The 16,680-nt window shown below is 36.3% G+C and overlaps 1 protein-coding gene across 4 annotated transcripts in view; it reads right to left on the bottom strand.

Annotated features, from left to right (window-relative positions):
* Positions 1-2,755: 2,755 nt before the first annotated feature.
* Positions 2,756-16,680, bottom strand: part of CBLB (Cbl proto-oncogene B) — a 213,506-nt gene continuing 199,581 nt past the window's right edge. For 3 of the 4 annotated variants that reach the window (XM_023212445.3, XM_023212457.2, XM_023212438.3), the window contains one exon: positions 2,756-6,562. In XM_023212445.3, coding sequence (XP_023068213.1) covers positions 6,303-6,562 — 260 coding nt within the window. In that variant the 3' untranslated portion in view covers positions 2,756-6,302. The remainder of the gene's footprint in view (positions 6,563-16,680) is intronic. The other variant, XM_023212451.3, reaches the window with a different exon arrangement.

Raw genomic sequence — 16,680 nt, 5'->3', positions numbered from 1 at the left:
ACTCTTAATTAAACATTTATACAAGTAAGTGCCTTGGTACTGCTGTTTTTGATTCATGTCTAAATAGCCTAGGGCCTAGGCACTTGCGGTTAAGTTTAATTTTCTGCAAGGATACTTTGGATCTTACATTGGAATGGTTCTTTAGGGAAACGTAAGCTCCTTTTGGGAGTAGTTTGAGGACAGTCACTGATGTCCTAGGGAAGTTGCTGCCAGACGTTTTGTTTCATGTCCCTGATATTTACTTCGTAAACAAGCTAACAAATGAGGTTTGCATAGTTTACTGAGGGGGAAGCAATGCTTGTACTGAAGGGAGAACTGGGTGAGATTGGGCCCTGCACTGCTAAGGGACAGAGGAGAGGGTCTCTGCTCAAGAGACTGTGGAAGGCTGTAGGTAGAATTTGCATCTCAAGGGGTGAGCCCTCTGAGCTTGCCAGGCAGGAAGTATTTCCAGAGAAATAAAATGCATCTGTCCAATCCACACCATCTCACCAGAGGACCCTCTAATAATGGCTATCTGACTATAAATACCTTTTGTTAAGGTAAGGAAACCACTGAAGTTCATTTGAAATGAAATGTCTGTGTTTTTTTTAGTAATTTACTAAACACCTTGAATCTTACGGGCTGCCAACATGGTATGTTGAGATTTTTTCTGTAATCACTTATTTTGACTATTAATTATCTTTCCTTGTTTAATTACCTGCATTCTAATTCAGTCTAGCCTGTCCACTGTCTCCCATTGTTGGCCAGCCCTTAACTGCAGGGACTAGGAGCAGAGAAAGGGCAAGATATACCCATTTTTACCACTTCTCTTCATTCTTACATTTCTGCTTCTTTGGGATTGGGGTAGGGGAAGAAGACTTAAGGGAAGAAGTAAAATTATTTTTACAAGTGCTATTATAGGGCATGTTTGATTTTGTATTTTGCCCCATGCGGTAAGTTCTCAGATGTGGAGTTTGTTGTCAAGCTCAAGTGGGAGGCCACTTGGTTAGTGTCTGACACATCAGATACATCAGATATCCACTGGCTTGACTTCCTTGTGCCTGGTCCAGCAGTGTATACCCCAAAGGCTCTTGCTGCTTGGGTTACTGTGGCTGGCAGGAGGCCTCCTTGGGTCCTGCAAGACAACTCCAGCTCAGCTGCCTTGACAGGGCTCTGCCTGTCCCAGGGGAGTATGCTATATCCTTGTCCTCCCAATGGTGGGGATGCTTATTACCTGATTGACTGTTGACTCCTCTCTAGTTTTGTTCTACCCTGCTCTAATAACCACAAATGGCACATCAGTAAGTCCACCGTGTGGACTCTAATAGAATAAAATGCCAGTTCCCTAATATCTACAATTGGTGCTCTCTGGGAGCTATCATTATTAGTTGAATTGGGAGAGGTGGACCAAACCCAGAACATTCTCAGTCATCACTCACTATTCCCAGGTACCCCTCCAGTCCATCCTCTTCTGCTTATGATGACTCTTATGACACAGGAGTGGAAGTTCTGCCACCAGCCTCTTAATGAGTGCCGGGGGGGGGGGGGGGGGGGGGGGGGGGGGTGCTAGGAGAACAGTCTTCTCAAAGCACTGAACTAATGATGAGCAGCATCTCATCTTTGCTTAAAAAACAGTATTTTATCATGTGTGTTCTTCCTATTTGAAAAGCTTTAACTCTGAATTTCTTTCTTAATATCAACAACAAAACCTTGCTTCTTTTAGGCTTACAAAAGACTACTTAGTCTTATGGGTTCTCAAACTTTCTATGAGAAACATCATTCCCAACTTCTCTTCCACAGTCCTAAAACAGGCAGGGTTGTCGAAAGCATTAAATGCTTTGACACTAAACTCCTTACTATGGCTCAATAATTAGTTCTTAAGCACTTACCATATAGACATAATTCTAGTACAATGTGGTACATTGTACACAACATTTTTGTATTGGAATTACTTGCTTATGTGTATCTCCCATTTCACGGTATGTGCCTCCAGGAAGTAACTGTTATTACTATGCACGGAATTTTGCATGTAACAATTAGTTTCACAACATTCTGCCATGATTCTTGATATAAAAGCAGTTATTAACATTGTTATCTCTGTTGTTCTCTCCCTACTATATAGTGATCAGTGAAAAAATGATTTAAGAAATGAGGAATTCAGTGGCTCAAGCCTGTAATCCCAGCACTTTGGGAGGCCGAGACGGGCGGATCACGAGGTCAGGAGATCGAGACCATCCTGGCTAACACGGTGAAACCCCGTCTCTACTAAAAATACAAAAACTAGCTGGGCGAGGTGGCGGGCGCCTGTAGTTCCAGCTACTCGGGAGGCTGAGGCAGGAGAATGGCGTAAACCCGGGAGGCGGAGCTTGCAGTGAGCTGAGATCCGGCCACTGCACTCCAGCCCGGGCGACAGAGCAAGACTCCGCCTCAAAAAAAAAAGAGGAATTTAAAGACCAGATGGTACTGTTGATCAGTACCATCAATTATCAATTAATTATATGTTAGAGTACATCCTGAAGACTTTCAGCATTTCCTAGATATGATATTTCTTACTTGGAACCTTGATACACCTTTGACTTTCAAATCTATGACATAGGGACAATTTTATCTGTTATGCCATCTTAAAATTATGATTTTGGTATTTAATAACTAAATTACCTAGGACGGGTATACCTTGCACCACTTTGTTCAATTAGACATGAAGAAGAAGACTTACAACATAGAAATGCTCTAAAATTTTTGTGTTCATTTGAAAAATAAAGTACCAACTCTGCATTTGGTTAACGTTCATTTTATAAAATACCTTAAAAGAACAGATAAAATAGTTGAGGTTACATAATAACCAGAATTGAAAAGGAATGAAGAAAATATAAATTAATTGAACATGTGACTATTTTGCCACATTACACAAGTTTTAAAAAGGCATTAAAAAAACAATAAAATAGTAATTGGGGAAAAAACCCTTCACTCTATCAGTGTCTTTGTCTGGAAAACTTTCCCAGAATCACTAAAATTCCAGGTCAACAGGCAGTACCTGAACTATTCAAATATACTGCAATTTGCTTTCAAATCTGTTAGCTGAAGAGAAACTAACATTTTAACCAAGTTAATTCAGTGCAAATCAAAGTTTCAAGTTGAAAATCTGAGCGAAAAAATAACGTTCAAACTGTAGGAAATGCTTCTGGAACTGAAAAATAAAAAATTCACATTAAGAACAAATCTTTGCAAGTGTTCCTGGTATATGAAATGCTGAGTTAACAAATGGGACCCTTTTAAGTTGCAATGAGGGCTCTATTATGAAGACTATTTGCAATGTGGGCAGAAGGGAAACAGAGGGAAGAGCTGAAGGTCGTATTTGTGGAAGGAAATTCAAGTTAAGCAAAAACTGCTTTTATTCAATTCTAGAAAAATTTGGTGAGGATATATCATACATTAGGGGAAAAAACAGATTATGGAGATAAATTTACTGGAATATAATTGAGGATAAGTCCTTCTACCTCCAGAACATGTCTGGGTTGGGTGAGAAGGGTTCACATTGGCCAGATATCAATAAATTAATTTATCTTAATTTTATGAATTATATAAAATGCTGACTTAAAAAAATATTTGCGTTACCAAATCTTGAGAAATGGAAGGAGTGTCTAACTTTTTGAATCACAGTGAAACAAAGTCTGGATCACTTCCAAATATCAACAATCAGTCGCTTTTACAATAAAAAAAAATTTAATTATTTTCTCAAAAAAAATTTTTTTAGGTTTAATTTCGTAAGTGATAGATAGCAATGGGTCTTTGTTGACAGCGTTTAATAGAAAGTTTTCCTCTTTTCATTCCATTCTGTATGAATTTTTGATTCATTCTTTTCAAATGACAATACTAATGGTTGCTATTGAGTACAAGATGCAGAGATTTTGGTGGAGGTTGGTAAATTTTCCCTGCAAAATAGATATCCCCCCCACAAATTTCAGGTCCAGGTTTGCTATATCATCACCAGTCCTTCTTTTTTAATTCTCACTGGAAATTTTCAAATATTATTTATAAATGGAATGAGAATGTGCTGTTTTCTAACATTCTTATTTTACATCATTCTCTAATCTATTAGGAATGTTATAACAATGTCATCACAATGAAGTGGCAACTTTTGGCTTTTAGACTGTACCTATCAGCAGCAATCATAAAAAGGCCAAAATAAACTGTGCTACTCCAAGGTGACATCTGAAACTGTTAAAACAAGTGAAAAATCACAATGATAAAACAGGGGTTCTTTTAAAGCAAAAGAAAACGTGCCAATACAATTTTAAAAGTGTAAGAAACTTCGCTCATATACCTACTCATGGGAAGAACATCTAAGGCAGACGAAAAATTCCCCTCCAGGGACATAACCAGCTCACAACCATCTGAAAAAATTCATACAAAAGCAGAAATTACCCAAGGCCTGTGAGTCCTCATCTCATACCATGAAAGCAAGACTGCCAAAAAAAAAAAAAAAAAAAAAAAAAGGGCACATGTCACTTTGCAAAGGAATGCATTAACTCCTCTCCCAGGGTCAACTTAGTCTACATGTCTTTTGCATACCATTAATTTCCACCAGATCTACTAGATGTTCAGTCATGTCCTTTCAAGTCCTGAAGGCAGGCTCACTATCTGATGCATCTTTGTATATCACAGTGGGTGTGAAGTGAAAAGAGGAGACACAGAAATATGCACAAACCCACAATTAGTCCGTATTTAGAAAACTTTCTGTGGCTTCAAGCACTTACACAGAGATGATTTTATCTCATTTCTCCATTAATTTCTCATTAGATATGAGTAACAGCTAATTCTAAATTCTAAAGCTTTGGGGGAAACTTTCCAGGCTTTGTCTTATCAGACAGACTTTGTCATAAAAAATACAGAAAAACAAAAATAAAACATTACGCTGGAATCAGCTTTTGAGAGTTTGTGCTTTAAAAACACAGTGCCTAACAGCATCAAGCACATCACAGATGCTCAATAAATATTTGTAGATTTATTAAGAGTAATAACATGGTGTCTGAAGAACCAACCACCATTTTGTAAAAAAGGCAAAACTGTATTAATTTCTTTCACCTGATTTGATAGAGCAGTGTGGAGCAATGAATGAGAGAATCTGCAAATTAAATATGAACTCTAATTTGATTGCAGAGAGGAAATTACTGAGAATTTTGCAAAAAACATCGCCACAGTAGCCTTGACACTTAACAGTGCATCAAAGAGTTAACGTTTCCACTGCAGTATGAACTGGTTCCCATAGCTCCCAGGAGCTAGAACGTAATCACTCAAATGGGAAATGAACTCTAATTCCACTTCAGAAAAGGTATACCCATAATTTTATCTGAGAATTATTAATATATTTCAGGGAGAGGGCCTTCTCATTCAGCATCCCTCAAAGTAATGCAGGCATAAGTATCAGAGGACCTTGCTATATAACTTCAGTACAGCATTGCCTTATACAAGTGTTATATCTTCCACATCTGTAGTAGCTGCTTTCTAATACTGTAGATTTTTACAGTTGTGATACCCCGGGATGACAGACATGAGAATACGGAGGATTAAAGGTCACAAAGCTTAAACTAAAAAGGGAAGCTCCTCGATGTTATGTGAAAACCCTTTACAAAAGGCAGTTTATTGACAAATAAATGCTCTATACATTCAGGTTTTCCCCACCTCTCAATAGTGATGGTTTCCAAAGAAGAAACTCAGTAGTGAAGAACACATGATTTTTTTTTTTTTTTTTTTTTTTTGCATTAGTTTGACCAGTTGAAAATCAGAACCTTTAAAGCATCTTGTGAATGGGAGAAATGGAACTGGACCTGGGCCGGGCCTGGGGACGGTAGAGAGCCAAATGAATAAATGATTTAACTGTTGATGTGGACAGCAAGAGAGCTGGTGGGAAATGTTACAGCAGACCTGACCACGCTACAAAGGGTCTGTGAAGAACACAGTACAGGTATCAAAAACCCAAAACAAAACTAAACTAAAAACAAGAACAAACTGCAACTTTGCCAAATTGTAAACAAGGAAAAGCATTTCACAGGTTCAAAGTTCAAGGGAAGTAAACGTCTTTAAATTATTTTTGTCAGTTCAACCCTGATTTAAAAATATGGCTAGCAAAAACAAGGAAGCCACAGCAGTCGACATCCTGAGCAAGCATCGGTCTCCTTTGAGAAGCTGCACTCCCAAGCCTCTTCTCAAGCTGCTACACGAGGAGGAGACACTTCTCTCTCGAATTCCACCTCAGTTCTCTCATTTCCACACTCCTGGAATATGTCGATTGCTTTCCATTTTGGTGTCTACAGTTCTGGCTGCTATAGATTTAGACGTGGGGATACTGGAGGAGGGAAGGCAAATTCTCGGAGGATGCTCCGGGCAACTTCGACATTATTCTGGGCTATCTCTAAGGCTCTCTTCACCTCTTCAAAGGCATAACCCTCTCCCATGAGTTTTGCAATTTTTGCATCGACATTTTCCAATGCCGCCTCAGGCCCATGGGGTTTTCTGTGGTGAATTTCTGGTGCAGTCCTGCGGGGTCGTGGTTTAGGGGGTCTGGCTGGTGCTTGTGAACCATCTGTGTAGATTTTTAAAGAGAGATACCATTTAGACAGTGAGATAAAAATGAAGGCAAGACAACATAACAGCATTATCTCATTTCCTATGGAAATATTATTTCTTGTCTTCTTTACAAATAAAACTTTCTTTTTCAATTTTTCCTTACTATTGTGATAGGTAGCATTATCCTCATTTTGAACAAGAGAAAATGAAGGTACAGTGTGTTGGTAGTTCCACTGATAAATTTAAACATTTTCTTCCCTATTCCACATTTTATTCTTCAGGCCATATGTGGTCAGAGAGATAAAGAAAAAAATAATCAAAATAACTATCTAAAAAGGGAAGGCTTTCACTTTGTTTAGCAATATAGTTCACGTTCTACTACAGCACAGGCTCTGGTTGATGGTTCTCCAGAGGAACAATCTTGGGAGGTTTCTATGAGAGGAAACTATGTTTACAAGCTCACAGATATCCATGGCAGACCATCCCCACAGGTCCTGAGTCCCATCCATGTCACAGCAGAACTGCTCTAAAACAGATGCTCTGTAGCATCTTCCTAGCTGATTTTTCAAGTTAATAATCTGTGCCTTACTGATGCTAGGAGGAAAAAACAACAACAACAAAATAGTAGATGCTTTGACTCTACTGTAGTCAATAGGTTGAACAGAAGGAAACTCAGTGCTTTGCTCCAACATTTTATACAGATTGCAATGTAAGAAGTTTTGCTCAAGAACGAGCAAACCTAGAACAAATATTAGGAGTAGAGAATTGGGTTCTAGATCAGTCCCTTGGTGATAATACAGCCTCCAATTTAAACCAATGACACTGGTACCCACGAATGGACAGTAACCTTAAGGAAAAAGAAAAGGTCCCAGGTCATGGGCTAGCTAACTTGACAGGGCACTTTCATCATGTATTTCCTGGTTATGTATAGCACTTTATCTCAAAAGCCTAGACAAAAAATATACACACACACTAAACATATGCATGTATACATTTTGTTTTTTGGTTTTTTTTTTTTTTTTTTTGAGATGGAGTTTTGCTCTTGTTGCCCAGGCTGGGGTGCAATGGCGCAGTCTTGGCTCACTGCAACCTCTACCTCCCGAGTTCAAGCAATTCTCCTGCCTCAGACTGCCAAGTAGCTGGGATTACAGGCGTGCGCCACCAGGCCTGGTTAGTTTTGTATTTTTTTTAGTAGAGACAGGGTTTCACCATATTGATCAGACTGCTCTTGAACTCCTGACCTCAAGTGATCCACCCACCTTGGCCTCCCAAAGTGCTGGGATTAAAGGAATGAGCCACTGTGCCTGGTTCAGATATACATTTTAAAATGTCAGCTTTATGTCATGAAATACACTTATGGATTGAAGACTATCTAGACAACAATATTTAATACCTTTCTCCTAGACCACTGACAAATGCCAAACAACAAATTCAAAGACACAGTTAAGTGAATGGTGATCTGAGGTTAAAAGCCAAATGTCTTGTGACTTAATGTTTCCATCTTGTCTCCCCACTTCTGCTGCCTCAGCAACTTTCCCAATGGCTTCAGGAGATACTGTAAGCGGATATTTTCAATAATAATAAATTTAAATAATAAAAGCTAGTCTAATGTATTATTTAATATTTTTCCTTTCTAAGTCAAAAGACGTATATTTTTCCATGAGAAGACAACTTGTAAAAATATCGTCCTATATACAATTCTAGCAATATCAATATAACATATATAAAACAAAGCCTCTAGGATAAAAGCATTTGTTTCCACATCAAATAGTATGTCTTTTTTGTTTTAATGAGATGAAGTCTCATTATGTTGACCAGGCTGGTCTCGAATTCCTGTCCTCAAGCAATCCTTCCATCTTGGCCTCCCAGAGTGCTAAAATTATAGGCGTGAGCCACCACACCCGGCCATGATGATAGTCTTATTTTAAATTATTCCTTTTTTGTAACAAAATGTCCAGTTTTAAAAATATTATAGCTGTAGACAATGTATATTAAAGTATGCCCATATATAAGAACATATAATTTCTGGTCCTTGCTAATATCTATACTGTTTCTTGGATCTGTAATTAAACATCTCAAACTATTATTGTCTGCTAAATTGCATCTCTTAGTATGTTTTGTAGTTCCATTTATTTTCCTATTGAGTATTTTCATTATATCATAAAGGAATGGACAATAAATTGTGTTTCGCTTTTAATCATTTTCAAAAACTATTAGAAATTATTGAAAGTTTTCCTTTAATCAATTACCAAAAAATTCATACATTTAAATCATGTCTCCTGAGACACTTTTAGATGAGAAAAGTACCTAGACTTTGATACAAAAGTACCTAGACTTAGAAAACAATTAACTTGTTTTCTACAGGTAATTTTCTAACAGATTTTTAATAGTTATTTTGTCTGTCCAGGATACTGAGATGTGCACACTAATGCCAGGCATGTTTGAAAAGAACAGCTGTGTATACAAGTGGGATGAATAATAGTATTCATGACAGCCAAGAATGCCTCTAATAAATAGTATAATTGGCAATTAAATCTTAAATCTCAGTTTGGCCACTAAGATCTTGGGCTAAGCAATTTACTTTCACAGTTCTCATTCTCCAAATCTACTTTTATATATCTGTGTTTAGAGGTATTATTATTATTATTATTATTATTATTTTCAGCCCAGAGGTCTTTTATTTTTATTTTTTAACACCTATTATGCCATGAATTCACAGGGAACACCTATTATGCCATGAATTCACAGGGAATAGGTTCCAGCAGCTCAGGCTCCTTCCCATTGGTTCTCACAAAGTGTGCTTCTCTGGGTGGAGCAGGCTGGCGCTTCAGTTGAACCCAGGTACCTTTCTCTTTGGCTTCTTTCTTTTTCTGATCATTTTCACGCGTTTCAGGAAGCTATCTCAGCTCTTAAAGAGTGCTTAATGTGCTCAATACGCACATTAATTCTCTTGGCAAGAATCTTGCCCTTAACTTGTTTGTTTACCACAAGGCCAACAGCATGCTGGGTAACGTTGTAGATCCTTCCAGTTTTGCCATGGTAACACTTGTGGGGCATTTCTTTTTGAACAGTACCCATTCCCTTGATGTCTACGATATCAACTTTCTTATAGATTCGCATATACATGGCCAAAGGAACAACTCCATGTTTTCTAAAAGGCCTAGAGAACATGTATCAGGTGCCTCTCCTCTTTCCCTTTGTGTTCGTCATTTTGGTGAATTACTGGAAGATGGCGGTTCCGGCCGAAAGGAGAGAGGTATTATTTATCCCTTTTCAATCAGGTAGTATAAGAATTAATGTAACATACAGTATATGGACTGAGATCATTAAAAAGAACGAACAATGAATTAATGTTTATAATGATAAGTGCTATACTCAAATGCTACAGACCAGCAATTACTATAAATTAACAGGAATACCAGCGAAGTATGAAAGAAGTTTTGTTGTGAGTATCTGATTCTACAGAAAACCTTCTAGCAGAATTAAAAAGCAAGATCTGGTGCAACCTGAACTACTAGTTGTTAAAAAGGGGATCATTTCCACATTGACCATAAGAGCAAATTGCTTAGAACCAATCACTCTGTCTCTTCCCAAAGCTCAGACGCAGCCTTCACTTTCTCCACTTTTCTTTTTCACAGTATCTAAAAGTGGATTACACCAGGTCCTCATTTACTTTAGCACTTTCAAATGTGTAGGACAGTGGAAGGAAACAATGAAATGAAGATGAAACTATCTTCTGTTCCCCTAAAAGTTATTATATTGCAGTTTGGGAGCACATTGAAATAACTATAAATTTTATCAACCCTATGGAATTTCTGTACCTGAATACACATCATCCTTAAAAATAGTTATTTTGGAAGAGCATGTGTTTGTTCTAGTGCTAACATCCATGTTCATGGTATTTTTGAACTCTTATGACTAATTACAGCAGTATCAAAATAAGTACAAGAATGTGAGCCACAGGATATAAGTACATCTTCTGGGGTACCAATTTTATTAAAGGATATAAGGTCATTAATATTTTAAAGCACTGAAATGAATACAGATACACTAAGGAGTAAAATATAAAGTTTGCACAAATTTTTGAGATAAAACAGACTTTGAAACAATATCTTGCACTAAAAAACTAAATATTGACCTCTTCTACCTCTTCTACCTAATGCCCCAGTCCTTTGTTGTTCACTGTAAACTCTTCTTTGAGAAAGAAAGCTTTGAGAAGCCCTGGTTTCGGAGTAAATTTTGATTCAGCTTTCCTTTTCTGAGCATATAAAAGAACAGAGTGATGTGGCAGATCATCAATAAGATAGTTACTATACCACTGTTACGACTTGAGACCGTTACTGCAACAGTTACTACTGTTACTACTTAAGACCATCATTAGGAGAGTTACCACTTGTTACTACTTGAGACCTTCACTACACAGTTAACTGCTGTTACTACTTGGAGACCTTCATTACAACAGTTACTACTGTTACTGCGTGAGACTGTCATTAGGACAGTTGCTACTGTTACTGCCTGAGTTCCTCACTACAAGACTGAACAAAGGGACAAACATAGAAATGATAAAAACAAAACAAAACAAAACAAAAACAAAAACAAAAGAAACTGTTTTAAGGAAAGGGTTGGGGAAGAAGAAGAGAGCTCCCTGCTTCTAGTGAGCAAAGGCAGCACCCTGAGTTTCTACAGCCCTTTGTATTTATTGGGTAGAAAAAGCAGGGAGGGGAAAGAGGTAATGATTGGTCAGCTGCTTGACCGATCACAGGTTCACATTGTTGTTAACAGGCTTCAGATGTGCCTAATCACAAGCAATACTTGTGCCTGGGTCCTGACTGCCCTCAGCATCCCTTCTGGGCAGCAGACGCCGTTTGTCAGTTTCCCAACATTCTTTTAGGAGAACAGTTTGCTGTTTACTCGTATAGCCTCCAGTGGTATACTGAGTTGATCACCACCCTCATTCTTTTGGCCTCCAACAGAATGGCATACAGAACAATACTGGATGGCATGGGAATTAGCATAACATGCTTGGAATAATACCTAGAATGATTACTCGAGGTCATACATTCTAGGCGGGGGCAATCATTGGTTCTTGTGGGATGAAAAAAAAAAAAACAATTTTAGATGCTAATATGGTTTGTGGCCTTCCCAAGAGCCATAGTACATAGAGGTGTATCTCTATCTCTATGTCTACTAAGCACATCTGTGGTATTAAACTGTCATTTTTTTCTGGTGACAGAAAGCTTACTAGGAAAAAAAAAAAAAGCAGTGTCCAAAAGACCCATAGGCAGACCATAATTTTTTAAGTGAGACACACTGCTGTATATCTACATAACCTCTATTTAAAGAATTGAGAATATTTCATTTCAGTGGCTGTCAATGATTTTGCCACAAAAAGCCTTTATTAGTCCCCTCATCATATAAAGATTGGGTTGGGTTTTCTTTTTGTCTATATTTTGAAAGATGTGTCTAATAAGCAAATGCTATTGTACTGATTAATACATTTTCCCATTTTCTATTATACTGGATCATGTTCAACAACAACACTGAATTTCCAAATATCTAGATAACAGCAAAGGGATTTAACGTGAAAGTTTTCTTGTACATAAAGTTAGGGTTTCTGTTATGGTTTCAAAATGTTAAAAATGTATTTGATAGCACATAAAAATAATGGACTGTCAAACAATAATTTAAAATGACATTTTTTAAAATGATGCAGTAAAATATTTATAATACTCTTAAATGGAATTGAGACAGAATTGACATATTGAGTTTGATCTTGAGATCATAAGTGAAATGTACATAGACAAAACATTACAAGGTTGCACTTGAAAATGGCAATAATGTTCCTTATTGACGACAGGGTTATAAGTGATTGCTTTTTCTTATTGATTATTTTCTCTGTAATTTCTTTTTATTTTCCAATGTATATATAGTATGTGCATAAATAGAAAAACTACCACCACCAACAAAATAGTCTCAGATCTCCTCTGATAATCTTAAAGGCCTCAGCTGTACAAGTATCTAAGACTGAGAACCAGAGATTGGTTTTGCTCATGTGAAAAATATAGGAAGTACATGGTGAGTGGCTTTCCTAAGGTCATGTGAAAGATAATCAGAATCTAGATTTTGAAATCTCTAGTACAGTTTTACTATTTCTAAAACCCTCCATTTCTTTGTCATCACGACTATTCCATCACTATTATCATGATTTTACCACTGAACATCTCCAAACTCAGTTTAGCAATTCTTGTGACATGCATGTGTACATTTTTTTCCAACTTAATTTTGGCATGCTGATAGGATAACAACATAAACTTTATTTATTAACAAATTTTTTAAAAACTGAAACTGATTTAAATTCTGTCACGCTTATACTTTCTGCAGTAGCTTTAGTGACTAACCTTTGCTGTGTCTTTCTTTCTTCTATAAATTGACATTGACAATATCTATTTCAGGCTGTGCTCATTGGCTCATGCCTGTAATCCCAGCTCTTTAGGAGGCTGAGGCAAGTGGATCACCTGAGGTCAGGAGTTCAAGACCAGTCTGACTAAAATGGTGAAACTCCGTCTCTACTAAAAATACAATAATTGCCTGTAGTCCCAGCTACTTGGGAGGCTGAGACAGGAGAATTGTTTGAACCTGGGATGTGGAGGTTGCAGTAAGACAAGACTGTACCACTGTGCTCCAGCCTGGGTGACAGAGTGAGACTCTGTCTCCAAAAAAAAAAAATATATATATATATATGTGTGTGTGTGTGTGTGTGTGTATATTTATTTCAGAGTGGTTATGAGAAATAAAATTATATCTATTTCTATATTACACAGTAAAAATATGTTGATTTATATTTATATGTATAATATACCATATTATATAACCATATATTTGTATAAAATATTAAATATATAAATGTATAATTATAAATAGATAATATAAAATATACATTATTAAATAAAACAACATGAATATTTATATTTTAGTGTATAACTATATAAATACAATTATATATATTAACTTATATAAAATTTATATATCTGTATCTAAAATACTTAGCAAAGCATCAGGACTATAGTATATGCTTAACAAACTTAACAAATTTTAATTAGATAAAATAATATTGTACATATTATCTGAAACATACTTTCTAAATCTACTTAGTAAAACAGCCACAATTCTTGGAACAGACATCAAAACTCTTAGACTACTGACCTTCTCAACTATAACAATAACAGAATTAGAAAAAAATATAAATAAATTTAATTGATCAACGAATAAAAGAAATCTCAAACACATTATAATAACTTTGTTATTCTACCAGAAGTTGGATCAGTTAATACTGGGACTCATTTTTATGCCATAAGGTTGAATTACTGCCAGTCGCATGCAGTGGCTTAAGTCTGTAATCCCAGCACTTTAGGAGGCTGAGGTGGGCAGATCACAAGGTCAGGAGTTCGAGACCAGCCTGGCCAACATGGTGAAACTCCGTCTCTACTAAAAATACAAAAATTAGCTGGGCATGATGGTGGGTGCCTGTAATCCCAGCTACTCAGGAAGCTGAGGTACGAGAATAGCTTGAACCCGGGAGGCGGAGGTTGCAGTGAGCCAAGATTGAGCCACTGCACTGCAGCCTGGGCAACAGAGTGAGACTGATCTCAAAAAAAAAAAAAAAAAAAAAAAAAAAAAGAAAGAAAGAAAGAAAGAAAGAAAGAAAAGAAATACTGCCTACTTATAGAAGGACATGATTTAATAAACTAAACTACAAACAAATAAAAAAAATCACATATACTGTTTTAAATATATCCAGAAAATGATTATTTAGTATTAGATTTATAAGGAAAACAACTCTAGGTTGTCTGGCTTTCAAACAAGCTGTCTGTATGCCCCAGTATTTCACGTAGCTGAACTGTGGGAAAACTCAACATTGCCATTTCCTTTGCTGAAACAGAAAATCTTAGACATATAATCTACCTTAAAATTCCAACCCTTGTGTGAAGTGAAGCCACGATTTTCAACTGAGATCATAACAGAGATAAACTATTGAATATTTGGTCCTAATATAAAATTTATTCACTATTCTATCAATTCTCCTTTAAGCTAGTAAACTAATAGTAATATTGAAATTTCTTTTGTAATGAGATCTCCTTTATTTTATAATGAGATTGGCTTATTTGGCAATAAAGTCTTTTAATGGTTTCAAACACATGTGAGTCGTGCTAAAATCTAGCATTGTTTTCAAGTGTTACCTTGAACTTCCTTCTACATACTAACAATATGAAAAATCACCTCGGGAGTGAATGGTGCACTTCATTAACACAAGCCTTTTAGAGTTTTCAAAGAATGGTATTCAAACTGTAGTACAGTATGTCTTACAACAAGGGAAAGCAAACTGGGAAATTTGTAAAACCTCACACATAGAAGAGACATGAGCCCCATGTGAATAATACAACCATGTAGAGAAACAAGCATATTATTAGCAAAAATATTTGTCCTATATACAGGTCTATGTGAATTTAACATGTGCTGGTAAGCTCTTCTTATATCTGGGCTACCTATGGTATGTTCATATATTTAAATTTCAATTATACATTTAAAAAAACTTTAAGAAAACTATAAAAGATTTTCCTTTGGGTGTAATAAACATTTAAAAGGCTCTTTATATATGTAGACATACATATACATGCAGACATACTTTTTAGATAAGAAAACAAGGGAGATATTTTAAAATCAATGAACCTACATTTTAAAATTCTTTAGAAACATGCTTTCCATAGAAGCCTATCCATAAATAAGTCACTATCAATTATTTACACAGCCATAAGTGATAACAGAAGTTGAATTCATAAGGTATAGCAGTCATACCAGAACCCCCATTTGGTCATGTTAAAAAGGCCTTAATAAAAACAGATTAATCACTGCAAAATAAGAGCTATTAGAATCCTAAAGGCATATATGCAGTCAGTCTCAAGGGCTGAATGGAAAGACCTCATCTAGAAGGCAAGCTCAGTCTCTCTGCTGATGTGAAATAAAACTAGTCAACAGCCTGGTAGGCCTGTGAGCTTCATGTAAACAAACATCTGTTGGAAAAAAGTACCTTATTTTCTGTGGTTGACTGTGTTTGTAAAGAGAATTTAGGGAGTAGACTGAAATATTTGATGTCACAGCTAGCTGGGGCCCTCAGAGTAACAGTCAGGATTCTTTTATTACTTAGGTAAAAACCAGTTCAGGCTTCTGCAAATGGCTATTCAGGGATATTTCAACAAGGTTTGTGATTTGAAGTTCTTTCAGACATTTCTAGTGTAATGCTAATCGGGATTCACACTGCTTGAAATCATATATGTGAATGATGTTCCTCTGGGCTCTACAACACCCACTTATTATGGAGCAAACTGCAAAGAAGCTGTGAAAACACTGTGTTTTGGCCACAACTTTTCCCATAACTAAAGTGTATGTTTCTTTTAATCCAGAGCTGGTGGTACCGAATATGTTATTTTAAGTCAGTCATAGCAATTTGCTTGAAGTTATATTTTAATGCTATTTTCTTAAAAAAAAAAAAAAATGCTTCCTTATGCTATACAGAAGCTGTCAGATACTGTCTTTCTTTCTTGATTTTCATGTTTTGTCATCAAATTATTTTGACTGGAATTTCAGGCTAATCATGGATATCTATGAAACCCTAGAATGACTAGAAATAAACTGGTAAGAGAACACCGGACAAAATTTGAAAAGATTAAAAAGATTTTCTATGCTTTCCTGAGTTCTATGCAAGCATTTAAACATATAAAACTACATAGGGATTTCTGCATCTCCCAAGCATGGCATCGAACACATAAGAACTACCATACTGACAATTCTTAAAACAGCTCATTAATTATCTTGATTCAGAAGTTTCAGAATGTATTGCTATTACTATTAGCAAATCTTCTATCAAATAAGGTTTTAGCTTAAAAAACTTTTGAAATAAGACAAAAGTTCATATAGGAAAACTTCTGATATTTACAAATATGAGACAAAAATAGTGCTTATCAGATATGTGCGTTGAGTTTAATACAGACATCGGCTATTCTTCCCTCCTTTTGCCTATTTGTCCACTCAAATCCATCCATCCATCCATCCATCCATCCATCCATCCATCCATCCATC

Source organism: Piliocolobus tephrosceles, chromosome 2 (genome assembly GCF_002776525.5).
Source record: "Piliocolobus tephrosceles isolate RC106 chromosome 2, ASM277652v3, whole genome shotgun sequence".
Classification (NCBI taxonomy): Eukaryota; Metazoa; Chordata; class Mammalia; order Primates; family Cercopithecidae; genus Piliocolobus; species Piliocolobus tephrosceles.
This window is presented reverse-complemented; position numbering and strand designations above follow the sequence as displayed.